We start from the raw sequence: 13,612 nt of genomic DNA, 5'->3' as shown, positions 1-13,612 counted from the left end.
GGGTTTAAAGCCATTTAATTCCATAATAATTAGGGTAGTTTATGTTTTATTTTTTAAATTTTTTTAAAGGTTTTTCTTATTTGACACAGAGAAAGAGAGTACAAGTAGGCAGAGCAGCAGGCAGAGGGAGAGGATCTTGAAGCAGGCTCTCTGCTGAGCAGGGAGCCAGATGTGGGGCTCCATCCCAGGACCCTGGGATCATGACCTGAGCTGAAGGCAGCCACTTAACTGACTAAGCCACCCAGGTGCCCCGAGCAGATTATTTTTTAATAATAATAATAATTTTTTAAAATAAGTAGATTATTTTTTAATCTTTGTTGGTACTTAACTCCCTCAACTTCATGTCTGAGACACTGAAGTTTAGAAGGAAAAAAAAGAACACAGAACATAGAAGGCACTCAGGCAGAAGGCAACACCACCAATCTTAACCTAAGTGACTTATGCTGACTGTCTATTCACAAATGAAAGCACTTCATCTACACAGCAGACTCCTGCTTGTGTTGTTTCCTGGTCTCTTGTCCCGGCTTCATGACACTCATGACATTAAAGGAGCTGCTGAGGCATAATTAGCTAAACAAAGGGAATTTTACCAAGAAAGAGGCAATTCCCAAGCCATTAATAGTTTAAAATTGTCAATTGGCAGGCCTTCATTTCCCAATGCTTGAATTATACCCACAGTCTCCTGACGGGGTCCCCTTTCTTGCTATGATCTCCCTGGCTTTAACATATCTTTGATTGGTACCCACTGACTACTGTCCAATACTCCTCACCGCTGTGTCTCTAAGTTGTTTCCCTGTCTAGAATGCTTTATCCCTCTGTGGAAGATCTACCCAGGCTGAATCCTACTCTCTTCATGGAGCCTTCCTGTATAATCCCAGCCCACATTAGTCTTTGTCCAAACTCTAACAGGCCTCATTGTCGCCATCATTCATTCAGTCATTAAATCATGTGGCCTCATTCTGTGTTTCATGAATCTTGTCTTCTCAGTATGACTGCAAGCTTTTTAAGGGCAGGAAGCATGGCATACACCTATTTTATAGAGCTCTTACCCATAACTGCTATATTACTCGTTGAACTGAAATGTTAGAATTTACAATATGCAGGGCAGTACTAGCTGAGAATGCTACGTTTTGATGTAAGATACACTGTCTTACGATAATGTTGGCAAATATATCTTGAAGCTTAAACAAATACTCACTTCAAAATGTCTATAAGCAAAGGGATAATCCATAGTGGAAATTCCTCTTTCTTCTCTAAAACTGTAAAGCCATCTCTAAATGGATGAAGTTAGAAACTGCTCCAAAATCCAAATTAATACATCACAACTCTGATAATATTAAAAAAAATCTATACCTCTCCTAATAATAAAAAATCTCACATGGCTGTGTAGACAGTGAGGCAAATAAACAACTTTCAAGACTTGACCATGTCTATTATTTCACAGATTCCACTACTACACTTAGTGCATGCGCTCCCAAAGTGAGTATTCCACTAACCACCTTTAGATATGAGCTTTTCATTAAAGCAAATAAGAAGCAATTTCAACAAGTGCTCAACTCAAGTGGTTTACATATGCACAGACGGGCTTAAAAGGCCTTACTTCTAATAGCCCATTAGGCAAGGTGTTTTCCAATTTTCCGTCTCTCTAAAAAACACATTTCCTCAGAAACACAAGGTTCAACCGCCAAAATGAATGTTCTCTCTCTGCCTTCATCCTTCCACCATTAAGAGTGGGTAAACAAGGGCAAAGTTCCTACCTGTCAAAGACATTTCCTTATATTATTATTAGCAAATTCATTAGAAAGCCCTAAAAGACAGGATAAGAATAACAACTTAAAAGGAAAGCTAGAAAATCCAGTTTTTTTTCAAATACAGGTAGGTGGTATTAAGTATACTAATAAAGGAAATGATAAATGCCATGTCAAATACTGACACACTACCAGTTCAAAATATTTTTAATAGTTATTTCTTACTCAGATGCCTTTAACCTAGTTTACTCAGAGTTTTCAATAAGTTTGGAAAAATAAATACTTCAAAGCCTAAATTAAGCTCTCCCATAAATAAGCTCTGTGTGTCTCTAATACATGTTTGTAAGATTCATTTTTAAAGATTCCCAAAATTCTCATGAAACATTAGTTGCTTTAGGTAGAGCCACTATCATGCACCTTCAAAAACTAAGCTAAACATGGTGCTTATAGCTATCAGTATTGTACCGTACTTAAAAATTTGGAAAGGGGCAGCTGGGTCGCTCAGTTGGTTAAGGATCTCTTAATTTCAGCTCAGGTCATGATCTCAGGGTCGTGAGATCGAGCTCCTCGTCAGGCTCCTCGCTGAATGTGGAGCCTGCTTCAGATTCTCTTTCTGCCTCTCCCTCCATCCCTCCACCCCTGCTCTCTCTAAAAAATAAATGTGAGAAGAGGGTAGGTCTCACGTTATGTGTTTTTTTACCACTAAATAAATACATTAATCAATTAATTTTCTAAAAGCATCATTCATCTGTGTGATTAAAGAGAAACTGATTAACCAAAAATGACTGACACTCCAGTTATCTGTGGGAATGTAACTTACAAATTAGATTGACCAGAGTAGGTCCTGTTGAGACACACTAGAGAAAAGCTACAAAAGACGTGAGTATGATCAATCAAAAGCCCTCCTATTGATTGCATTCTGTCAAAAATTACAGCAGGATCTATCCTTTAATATTATCTGTTCCATAATCTCTGTTATGAAGAATGACTATGAGCAAGCTCTATAAACAAAACTTCATCTATCTATTACTACCCCAATACATAGACCTGAAAGTAAGACACATCTGAGTATCTGAGAATTTATAACTATGTTCACAGACAAGTCAAGAAACAAAGACAGGATCATGGTCAGAGAGTGGCTACATTTATCTGTTTGGGGATATACTTGAGCTACTTGTTCTATGGCCCCCAAACTTGCCCCGAGGCCTCATTCTCATTTCAACGTGGTCTCTTGGAAGTACTCAGGGAATGCATAGGCAAATCTTCTTGTATAGCTAAACTTTATGCTGTGCATCTGTTTCTGATAGGAATAATTTTCTTTTTACAAGAGTGCCATGGCCACTTGTAAAGGAGGGACACCCAGGATTGCATAACATGAAATATGCCTGTTAGAGCAGCCCTACCCCAGACCAGGCACTTGAGTCTCGTTTTTTCTGCCCTGAATCCAGGCTTCATCTCACTTGACTGCGATCCCATTTTTCTCCCTCCCTGGCTCCCACGCGGCCTCTATTCCTGCCTCTGGCCCTATGTGACTCTCTTTCTCCACTGAGCTAATGCTTTCACAGTGTGAAAGAGTGGCTTTCTGCAAAACAAGTTGCCAAACAGGGCAATGATTAGAGGAGTGTGTGGAGTAAAACATGCCACAAACCACACATCACATCATTAGTGTCAAGAGAAACAGAATCGGTATCATTCCCAATTGTTCTTGTGACGGTTTTCTGAATTGACAAGAGTGTGGGGTAGATGGACTCATTTTAACCACCGACTACCGGGCACCTCATCCTGACATCAAAGGGCTATTCCACGGAATCACCTGGCCAGGCTGGTGGCAAGATTTTGGTTGGTAATGCCAAAGAAGTGTGTGCGGAGCTGTTTGTTTGCGTTAACCATGGGAAACTTCATAAAATGCACTGAGAGCAATACCCTAACATGGAAAAGGGCCAGAAGACTTCAAGAGGTTCTCCTTCAGTGAATAAATTACCAACACCAACTTCCACTTACCATGTAAGCATTTGAGAAGGATGTAAAAAAAGCACCCCTCATCTACACACTTACCCCACTGTTGTTCAAAATCAGGATACAAAAGGTATTTCCGTTACTATCATGAGGTATGTACTGAGGCCCAAGTTTCCCCAGGTCTATAACTTATTTGTACCCCAAAGCACCGAGGCCTGTACAGTTGCTAGGCTACATAAGCAAAAACAATGTCACGGAGAAGCAGCACAACACTGTGATTAGCACACAAGCATCTCTTTGAGGCTGTCACAGTGCTGAGGGACCTGGAAGCAGACAGCACAAAAACCAATTTTTTTTTATAGATTCTGTTCTAGGAGAATGACTCAAAGACCCACTAATGCCTGAAGCAAAGCAGAGACTTTGGTGGTAACTCCTTGAAGCAAACCAAAATCTCACTAGAATTTAAGTTACTAGAATTGTGTGTCATATGCTTACAGAAAATATATGGAATGGCAAGGCAAGCTACATAGGCTGTTAGGTCAGTCTCACTACTTTCCATTACTAGAGAGCTGGTCAGCATCTTCTGGCAGGATATTGCATAATACAGTCAACTGTGCTCTCCCAGCATTGCATGTGGCTTTGGGTCACAGTGTGGATTATCTGTAAAATGAAACAGATAGGGGAAAGGCAAGAATCATCAAGACCATCACAGACCTTAATTTTTTTAAAAAAACAAAAACTAGCATTAGTTGGCCTGGACTCAAGTAGAACTTTTCATATCTGCCCATCCACTGAAGATCGCAATGGTCATAAGGCAATACAGCTGATCCTGTCCACTGAGAGCATCTACCTTTCCTTGTCAGCAAAGCGTGAGGACACAGGACCTAGAACCAAATACCAGGCAGTACTTCCAGTCCTTCAGAAATTGCCTTTAATCCACAATCTGAAACTACAATTTTTTTTATTTATAAGAGAGAGAAAGAGAACGAGCATGAGAGGGTAGGGTCAGAGGGAGAAGCAGGCTCCCTGCTGAGCAGGGAGCCCAGAGCAGGAAGCCCAATGCGGGACTCAATCCTGGACCTCCAGGACCATAACTTGATCTGAAGGCAGTCGCTTAACTAACTGAGCTACCCAGGTGCCCTGAAATTACAAATTCTGGAGACGTTTGTCTATGAGGCTATATTTTACGGAACACCATGATAATATATACACTAAGGAAATCTAAGAATCACTGATCACTTTACAAATTGATGAGATATAATATATATAATACATAAAACTATATCAGGGAAACCCAACATACTATCAGGTATTTTTCCTAGCAATACGAAGCTGAAAACTATCACTGATCTCTACCCATCTAAGCAATCAAAGTCACAACTGGGGCACGGGTGGCTGTAGAGAGCCAAGAGACTGACAAAATTGTCACAAGAGCTCCGTCACTATTCTGTAGTCCTGTTAATTAAAAAAGAAATGATGTTGGATAACTGCAAACACTTGAAAAACATATAATAAGAAAACTGATTTCATCTGACCAACTATTTGTTTCTTCCCATTCCTACACCTCCATGCTTTTTAGTGGCACCACCAACCTTCTGGTTCCTCAGGCCTGTAAACTCTGAACTAGGTTCAAAGACTCTCCCCACTTCACTTTCCCCAGCAATGGGAATTTGGTGGTCTTTTTTTGTTTGTTTGATTTGTTTTGTTTTTGTTTTGTTTTCTGCAACGTCTCTTTACTTACATGCAGTCCCCTAATTTCAGGTCCTCGCCCAAAAGCTATCTCAGCTAACTTTATACTTGATCCGAATTCTATACACCAACCTATCTTCTCCTTTCTCTCAATTTAGATACAGTCGGGCATAGATGAAGAGGGGGAAGGGGAGGTTCTTACACTTGTGATCAAATTTCATAGCCATTCCAACTGAGCTGTTGAACAAACTTTTTCTGAGCACAAGAATAGCTAGGCACAGAGCCAAGAAAAGAAGAGGCAAGGATGGCAGCCAAGAAACAGGTGAGCTGCAAGCTTTCCACTCCTACACAAAACCTGGCCCTGGAGTGTGAGTCCCTGCATCTGCTGATAACTTCTTCCATTTCTTGATTTTGCAACATTCCCATATTCATGAACTCTGCCCCTGGAGTGGCTCCCCTACTTTTCCAATGTCAGATTTCCTAGTGCCCTCGGAACCTCAACCATGGCTGGTCTTCTCTACCGTGAGACTCATCTCCTTCCAAGTCATCTTAAGTTCTGGAGGACTCTTCTGCCAATACTGTTCTCCACCTCACGTGAGAGACCATAATCAGATCCAGTATCTCTTATCCAGCCTTCCCAGAGGGTTCCCAAGACAAAAGGCTGCTTGTAATTTCCTTGAAGTTTTCTGATCTTTGAGACCAGAGCAAGGGGAGTGGTATGGAGAATGCTGGGGGTCCAAGTTGCTGGCTGAAGACAGCTGCTGAGAATCCCCAAGTGTTGTGGCAAGGGGTGTGGTGGTGAGCAATGAGTTTGAGAACCACCAGGAAGACTTCGAGATCTACTGGTCATACCAGACTCTCCACCATAATTTCTGTACCATTGCCATTTCAAAACTTGGCTCAAAAGTTCATCCTCTTCCCAAAAGCCTTTTATCCTGACCACTCCTTTTTTCCATGGCATCACTGTGCTGACGTACAACATTTCCCATTTTTTAACATCACCTATAATCATGTATATAGTGCACTGTCAGCATTTTAAGCGACTCTAATGTTTGTGTCATACCTTGAACGAGACTGGAAGCTCTGTGAGGACAGAGCGACTTCTCTGGTTTCCAACCTGGGAACTCAGCATACCCTTTATGCTAAAAGAAATAACAGGGTTTTTTTTTTTTTTTCCCCCAGTGACATATAATTTCCACCTAGCTCCTCAAAACTAACATTTTTAAGGGTGAGCAAGTTTGAAAGTATGATACTTTAAAAGCTGCAGAAAATACACCCACACTGGATAGAAAAGATGCCACTTATCGTTGGACCAAACATAAAATATGCTCCACCCAACCAACTGCACTATTACACCATACTTCTTCCTTCGGGCTCTTTTATTTCTACTACATAAGCTTGTGGCTCATTTCTGCTCTTAGCAGCACTGTGACTACAGAAGCTCAAACTCTAAATAAGTTTACTGTTGGGGAATCTACTCTTCCCACCTACACAACCACTGGCTTCCCACACTGTCTCCAGTGTCCTGTGAGCAACTGCCCAATTACTGATTGTGGAAAGACAGCTTACACACTGAAGGTCCATTCTTGGCAGCCCCTGGCTTTTACTGCTGGTCCTCACTTACTTAGCTTAATTGATTCAGAACAGTACCAAAAAGAGACATTATTACACAAGTTCGCAGAAGGGGGGGAGACTATTGAAGAAAATTTAAATGTAAAAGCCGTGGTCATTGTGCTGCTTTAAAACAGGCAAGCATGTGTGACATTGAGAGACCAGAATAACGCCTATTGAAATAGGGAACTTTGACTAATCTCATTGCACAAGTTTTAGTGTTTCACACATATACATTCTCAAAAAGTAAGATGGTCTCTAAATGGGAAGCACAATGACTTCTAAATCATAATCCTTTGCGGTAATACATCAGAGCATTTTAACACAAATACATTTCAAAAAGTGTATGGTTTTATAAAGACAACAATGTGAATGCTAGTATTTCTCTGAGAAGCACAGGGTTGCAGGGGGACTACTCATGCATATGGGCTAACAGGGCATTTTTCACTTTCTCAGTAGTGGTCTTTCTTCCCATTGGACTGAGATCCCAGCAAAGGCTCCTTCTTCATTGCCACCCACTAGCTGGGACCTGAATGCAGCACAAACACAATTCATAAGCAAGCAAAATTATGAGCCAGATTATCACTCCCTTTGGCCATATGGGGGAGAAGGTAAAATAAGCATCGAGTTTTTCTTTTTAACTAAATATACCTTGTCCTACATACACCTTTACGCATGGATATAAAAATAATTTTGTAATTTATATTTCTATATCTTTCCATTTCAGTCACTGGCTGTTTTTATAGCATAAATGACAACTGGGGGCGTGCCTTCTTTCTTCTCTCTTAGTAAGACAGGACACCAGGCTGCCTTCCAATGGAAATCAACATTGTTGAAAAACAACCTGTATAATACCTTCAAAAATGCTCAACAATTTTCCAGACAAACGTTATCATTGTTGTTGCTGTTGTTGTTGTGGGTTTTTTTGAAGAAAAAATATACATTATGACCACTATGCTGGCCTAGTAGCATCATCTGCAATAGACAGATAAACCTTCTGGCTATTCTGCTCAGTCTTCATTAAGAAAAAAGACATAATAGAAATAAAATAGCTTGTGTTTAAAATGCTGTATTAATATCACTTTGACCTGAGCTACATTATCAAATCGCCTTTTTAACGAACATGCCATAGGAGTGTTACTCTTCTGGTGAGGCAAAATGCCTGCTTTACCTTTCTAAAACAACCCAATTCCTCCCAAGCATGCCGGAAAACAGTAATTTGACTACTGTGACAAGACAAGAAAGAGTTAACCGTTCAAATACCTGATCGGAGTCTCTCAAGAACTGCATATCCAGGAGTGGATTTTTTTTATTATATTCACTGTGATGGAAAACCATATTATTGATGTTAATAGTAAAGTATCTTTTATGTGCCATGGTCTGTACAAAATGTAGTAGTGCATTAACTTCAAAGGTGGTAAGAAGATTAAAACAAATAGTTCATGGGACGTGACATGCAACACAGCATTAAAGATATAAGACTGAACAATCCCAGTGCCTTGGCAGGAACCTTTTATATTTTTGTTAATGAGGGAAATTCTTAAAATCCAATCCAGCAAGCATAAGTGTAAGGAAAAGCTTTAAAATCGTATCACAACGAGTAATTTAGTGAGCTAATCATCAAAGCATTTTTTATGGCAACAGAAAGGGGGCTTTACTTATCAAAATCAATACAACTCACTTTAAGAGATCATATTTATGCTGTTTTTAACTCCTAAAAGGTGCCCCTCGCATTTAACATTTCTGGAAGAAAAAAAAAGTCCTAAAATCATACCATCGGTTTCCAAGAGTCACCCCTCCCCCCACCTCAGAATGAAACCATCCCAAGAACCTGGGACTCTTACTAGGATCTTGGCAGCATTCTATCTCCCCAGTGCTAAATTAGAAGGAACATGACAAAGGCTGGTGACACGGAAACAGGAAGTTCCCTACTGGAAACTGGCAGGGGAAATTGCCATTCCCTTACAGTTGCTGCACGACTTTACTGAGGTCCTAGCTTCTCTCTCTAACCCAGGGGGTCTCAACGTGTGGTCCTGGGAACTGAGGCAGCAACGCCAGGGAGCTTGTTAGAAATGCAAATTCACGGCCCCACCCCAGACCTACTGAATCAGAAACTCTGGGAATGGGGCCCAGCAATTTGTGTTTTAACAAGCAGTACAGGAGATTATGATGTACTCTAAAGTTGGAGAACCACTCCTCCTCAAACTTTAACGTGTGGAAGAATCACCTGGGGAGCCTGTGAAAATGCAGATTCCAATTCAGCCGGGCTGAGGGGCGACCTGAGAGCCTCCATTTCAGAGCAGCTCCTACGTCGGGTCTATTGCAGACCACACTGCGTGGGTTTCCCGAAACTAGTTGTTTACCAGAATTACCCAGGGTGCTTATAAAATATGGGTTCCCAGGCACCACCCCAGGCCAAATTAATCTGAATCTCAGGAGAGAGGACTAGGTGGATACGGTACGACCAGTGGTTCTGTACCTCAGCTGCACGTTCTGAATCACCTGAGGAGCTTTTTATAATCCTGAGGTCCAGGCCCCATCCAAGACCAATTAAATTGGAATCTCTGGGCTTGTGACCCAGGTCTCCACATTTTTAAATAATTCCCCAGTGGTTCGAATGTGCAGCCCGAGTGGGGAACCGCTGCTCTGGAGTCTAACTGGCTCCACACCTGGCGCAGTGGGTCCCTTTAGAGTAGCAAATGATTTCCTATAATGTGGCTCTCGGGCTCCCACATACGAATCCAAGAGCTCAGGTTTTGAAGAGTAAAATGCACCTCAAGTCACTTGTAAAATCACGTCTCAAACCTGATTTCTGTGAGCAAATGTGCCTGGAGAACTGAGACGGAGGATTTGGTAATGCAGTCCTCACTTTTAACACGAATGTCACGTGTCCTCCGTTGAACAAGTTGCCACTGTCCTCCCAAGCTGTAGCTACTGCTATATCGTGTGCAGTGAGGTAGGTGCTCCAACAAACAGCAGCCAACAGTGAAGAGTTTGTATTCCTACAGCCTGTTCACATGTTGGTATCCCTTCCCCAAAACTGAAAGGGATAGAGGAGATTTCTAATAACCCTTCAGAATGGAAGGGTAACTGCTCAATGGAGAACTTCAGAACCTATACGAGGCAGATTTCACTACTTACAGACATGTTGACAAAGAAGGTTCTGGGAAGGGATGAAAGCAGTGTGTTTTTACACAGGAGAATCTGATTTGTTGAAAGCATGACTTCTGGGGTAGGGGGAGCAGAGACAAGACCTGGAACACTGCTGCTCATGACGGGATACTAATAACTTGGGGTGGAGGGAGAAATAGGTCTATTTACAGCTTATGCCCCCAGCACGAAGCCACTAATAAGTACACGATGCTATTAAATATGTGATATGTAAACCAGAAAATGTGTGGTGGTTTACTAAGGCACTGGCAAGTGATGACAGTTATTTGACTCCATAATCAAACACTACCTTTAAGACATTTTCTTGAATTTTCCACAGTACACCTCAAAAATGACTTTAAGATAAAGGAAGATAAGATGTAGTCCTCTTTCCATTTAAGAAAACTTCCATTCTCCCCTTGGTCATGTTCAGGGTCTCTTCTAAGCTGTTTTGTGGAAGACATGACACATTCAAGGCCTGCTAAATGATAATGGTTATTATTCTTCCACCATTGTTTCAACATATCCCCAGTGGTCAAAGTGTGTCTTATTTGGTCTCTTTAGTTCCATGAAAAAGAAATCCAGTGGATGGGGTATTCAAAGACAAGCAATACCTAAACACATGTCCACAAGTAGCCACTGTTAAGATAACATTTTCAAAAGCATTCTCTGTATGAACTGGTCAAGCTCTCTTTCCTTTTAAACTTCTTGTTACAGTCTTTCAGTTAACCCAAGCTCACTTTAAAATGTGTGAAAATAGCACCTCCTGAAAGTGTGTTCTCATATGCTTTGGAGCAATGGAGCGTGAATAGTAAAACAGCCTTTGCCAAACTCATGTAACTGAACAGGAGTGAATTTTTGCTTCCCATGACTTTGCAGAGCCAACCTATGTATCATTCCACGACTGGCTTTAATACATCATAGACACCCAAGAGAAGGCAGGAAAGTCACAAATAAGTGACTCAAACTAATAAATATTTCATAGTTTTTGTTTTTAAATGGCAGTCTCTTTTAAATGAATCTGACTTCTTACCAAAAAACAAACTGGCTAAGTAAAGGTGTGGTTTTAGGATCTAAGCTCCTAGATTAATCATAGATTAAAACTATGAAATTTATAAAGATATTTAGAAAAATGTTAGTCTAGATGCTCTTTCATGCATTTTTATGACTAAATGCCCAAAGATGAACCAAGTCTGAACGAAAATGCACAGACCACAAGAGTGGCAAAAATACAAAATTAAGTACATTTAAAGTATCAAAGCCAAAGAAAACAAACAATACAAATTTACAATTTCCAGGACACTTTATTGCAATTTCCACTTTACATATTAATTTAATATTTTTAGTCTAGGCAGAAGTGTTTATACTTATCCAGTAGTAGTCTAATCCCCTAATCTCACAAAATGAAAAGAAGCAGTTTAAAAAGAACATCAGTTCAGGTATTTATGATATGGGGACAAGGGGCACTTGTCTTAGCAAGGAAAAGTGCTGGTGGTTTCCTCATAAGTTTCACTGAAATTTTTCTCTATTATTTCTGTTGTGATGCAAAGTACTCATAATAAAAACAATCGCCCTCTTTGTCATTCTGCCCTTCCTTGGGCTTTACATTCTGTCTAGCATTTAACTCAAAAAGTCAGTTTACACTCAGTTTACACATTAAAAAAAAACCATATGCCCCATCTCCCACACATCCAAATGGACGGGGATTAGAATTAACCTGCTTTTAGCTGTAACAGTGCTATTTTAAACAATTTCAACCACACTTGAAGGGTAAAATAAAAGTACAAGCCAAAAGAAAACATAAAAATTCCTACACACTTACTGTTGGATTAACTATTTCTCAACAGTCGAGCCTAACATAGATTTCTAACAAGTGAAATCGACACAAAAGCGAATGCACGCTTCATATACAAACTGACACTCATTCTATGGGGACAGCTCTCTTTGAATGAGCTATTACCCAGACAGTGGAATTTTTAAAAAGGGGGGGGGGTCTCACTCTTCCAATGTGAGAGAGCTGGCGGTGCGCTTCACTAGAAACACATTTTAATGGGTACGTTCGGATAAGAATAGGTAGTAAGGGAAAGTGTCTAAAAAAAAAAAAACCTCCTCCCTCCCCCGGGACACAAGGAAACCTGAAGGAAAAGACGGGTAACCTCATAAGCTCTGAAGCTAAGTTCCATCACTAGCCTAACAGAAGTTGGATAGTTGCTATTTTTCACCCTGCAGTGGGATAGTAACTCTCCCTGTGCAAGGTACGCGGGGCGGGAATACTGGCGGGGCTTTCACTTGGGGTAAATGGAAACCAAAGTGAGGAGAGGTCAACACCTTGAGTAATCCAGATCTCCAAAACCAGGGCGTGGGGACGCGGGGTGGCGAAGGAGAGAAGGGAAGGAGGGTCCAAACTCCTCGAAGTTATCGCAAAGAGAAAGCGAACACCTTTGGGAACCAGTGAGCCATCTCCTGTAGCAACACCCTGCTCCAAGTGTGGGGTGCCTGCCTCGGAGGGCAGAAAGCGCGGGGTGCCCTTACTTAGGTCGAGTGGCTCCGGGGACCGGGGCAGAGAGAGGGGCAGCCGCCGGCGGGAAGGCGGACTCATACTTTGCTTCAACTCTGAGCCCCATCCCGAGCGCAAGAGAGAGAGCGGCGGAGGGCACGGTACTCACTAGGGCTCGTTGGTGAACCGGGGGGTCCGGGGCTGCTGGTATCCATACAGGTGACAGTAGAGCACATCGAAGCAAAAGCAGCACATCTCCGCTGACACCACCATCTTCCGGGAGCCGGGCGATGAGGACGAGGCGGCGGGCGACAAGGAGGGCGAGGAAGAGGTGGCGGCGGCCGGGGTAGAAAGTAGGGTCCCCACTCCGCAGCTCGGAGGTGGCGACAGGGAAATCCCCCCGCCGCCGCCGCCGCAGCCCTGGGGGGGAGAGAGGGTACAGCCGCTGCCGCTACCTCCTCCGGCTAGACCTCCCAGCCCGTTGAGCCGCGTGCCGGCGCCTCCTAGTCCCAGCTCCCCAGCTCGGCACTGGCTCTCTCCGCTGCAGTGGGAGGAGGAGGAGGCGCCACCACCGCCACCCGAGCCAGAGGGGGGCGAACTGGACAGTTTCTGCTTCTTCACCCCGCAGCAACCCGCCGCCATCTTGGAACAGTCTCCCCCACGCAGCGCTTCCGACCCATAAGTGAGGCGAGCTGGCGGCGGGGGCGAGCACGCTGCGGCCCCGGCCGCCGGGGGCGCGCCAGGGGCTCGCAGGGCGCGCGCGCGCGCGCCGCTCCCTAGCCGGCCGCCCGGCCACGCGGCCGTCCCGCGCGCGCCCCAGCCGCGCGCGCCCTCGCCGCTCGGCACCTCGCGCCTGTCCCGCGGGACTCGCGCCTCTTCCGAGGCGCAGCCTCGAGCTCTGTGTCCCTCAGAGGATGGATGAAAGACGGGAAGCCCAGCAGAAAGGAGGGAGAAGGAAACG

The 13,612-nt window shown here is 43.0% G+C and overlaps 1 protein-coding gene across 3 annotated transcripts in view; it reads right to left on the bottom strand.

Annotated features, from left to right (window-relative positions):
• AMMECR1 (AMMECR nuclear protein 1) overlaps positions 1-13,313 on the bottom strand; it is a 115,088-nt gene extending 101,775 nt beyond the window's left edge. For all 3 annotated transcript variants that reach the window (XR_006382412.1, XM_044234631.1, XM_044234632.1), the window contains exon 1: positions 12,821-13,313. Coding sequence is in view for 2 of the 3 variants with exons in the window: in XM_044234631.1 (XP_044090566.1) it covers positions 12,821-13,293 (473 nt within the window). In the remaining variant the exon portion in view is untranslated. The remainder of the gene's footprint in view (positions 1-12,820) is intronic.
• Between the last annotated feature and the right edge of the window lie 299 nt (positions 13,314-13,612).

The sequence above is a fragment of the Neovison vison genome, chromosome X, assembly GCF_020171115.1.
Source record: "Neovison vison isolate M4711 chromosome X, ASM_NN_V1, whole genome shotgun sequence".
Lineage (NCBI taxonomy): Eukaryota > Metazoa > Chordata > Mammalia > Carnivora > Mustelidae > Neogale > Neogale vison.
The sequence above is the reverse complement of the archived record's forward strand: the minus strand, read 5'-3'. Positions and strand labels throughout refer to the sequence as shown.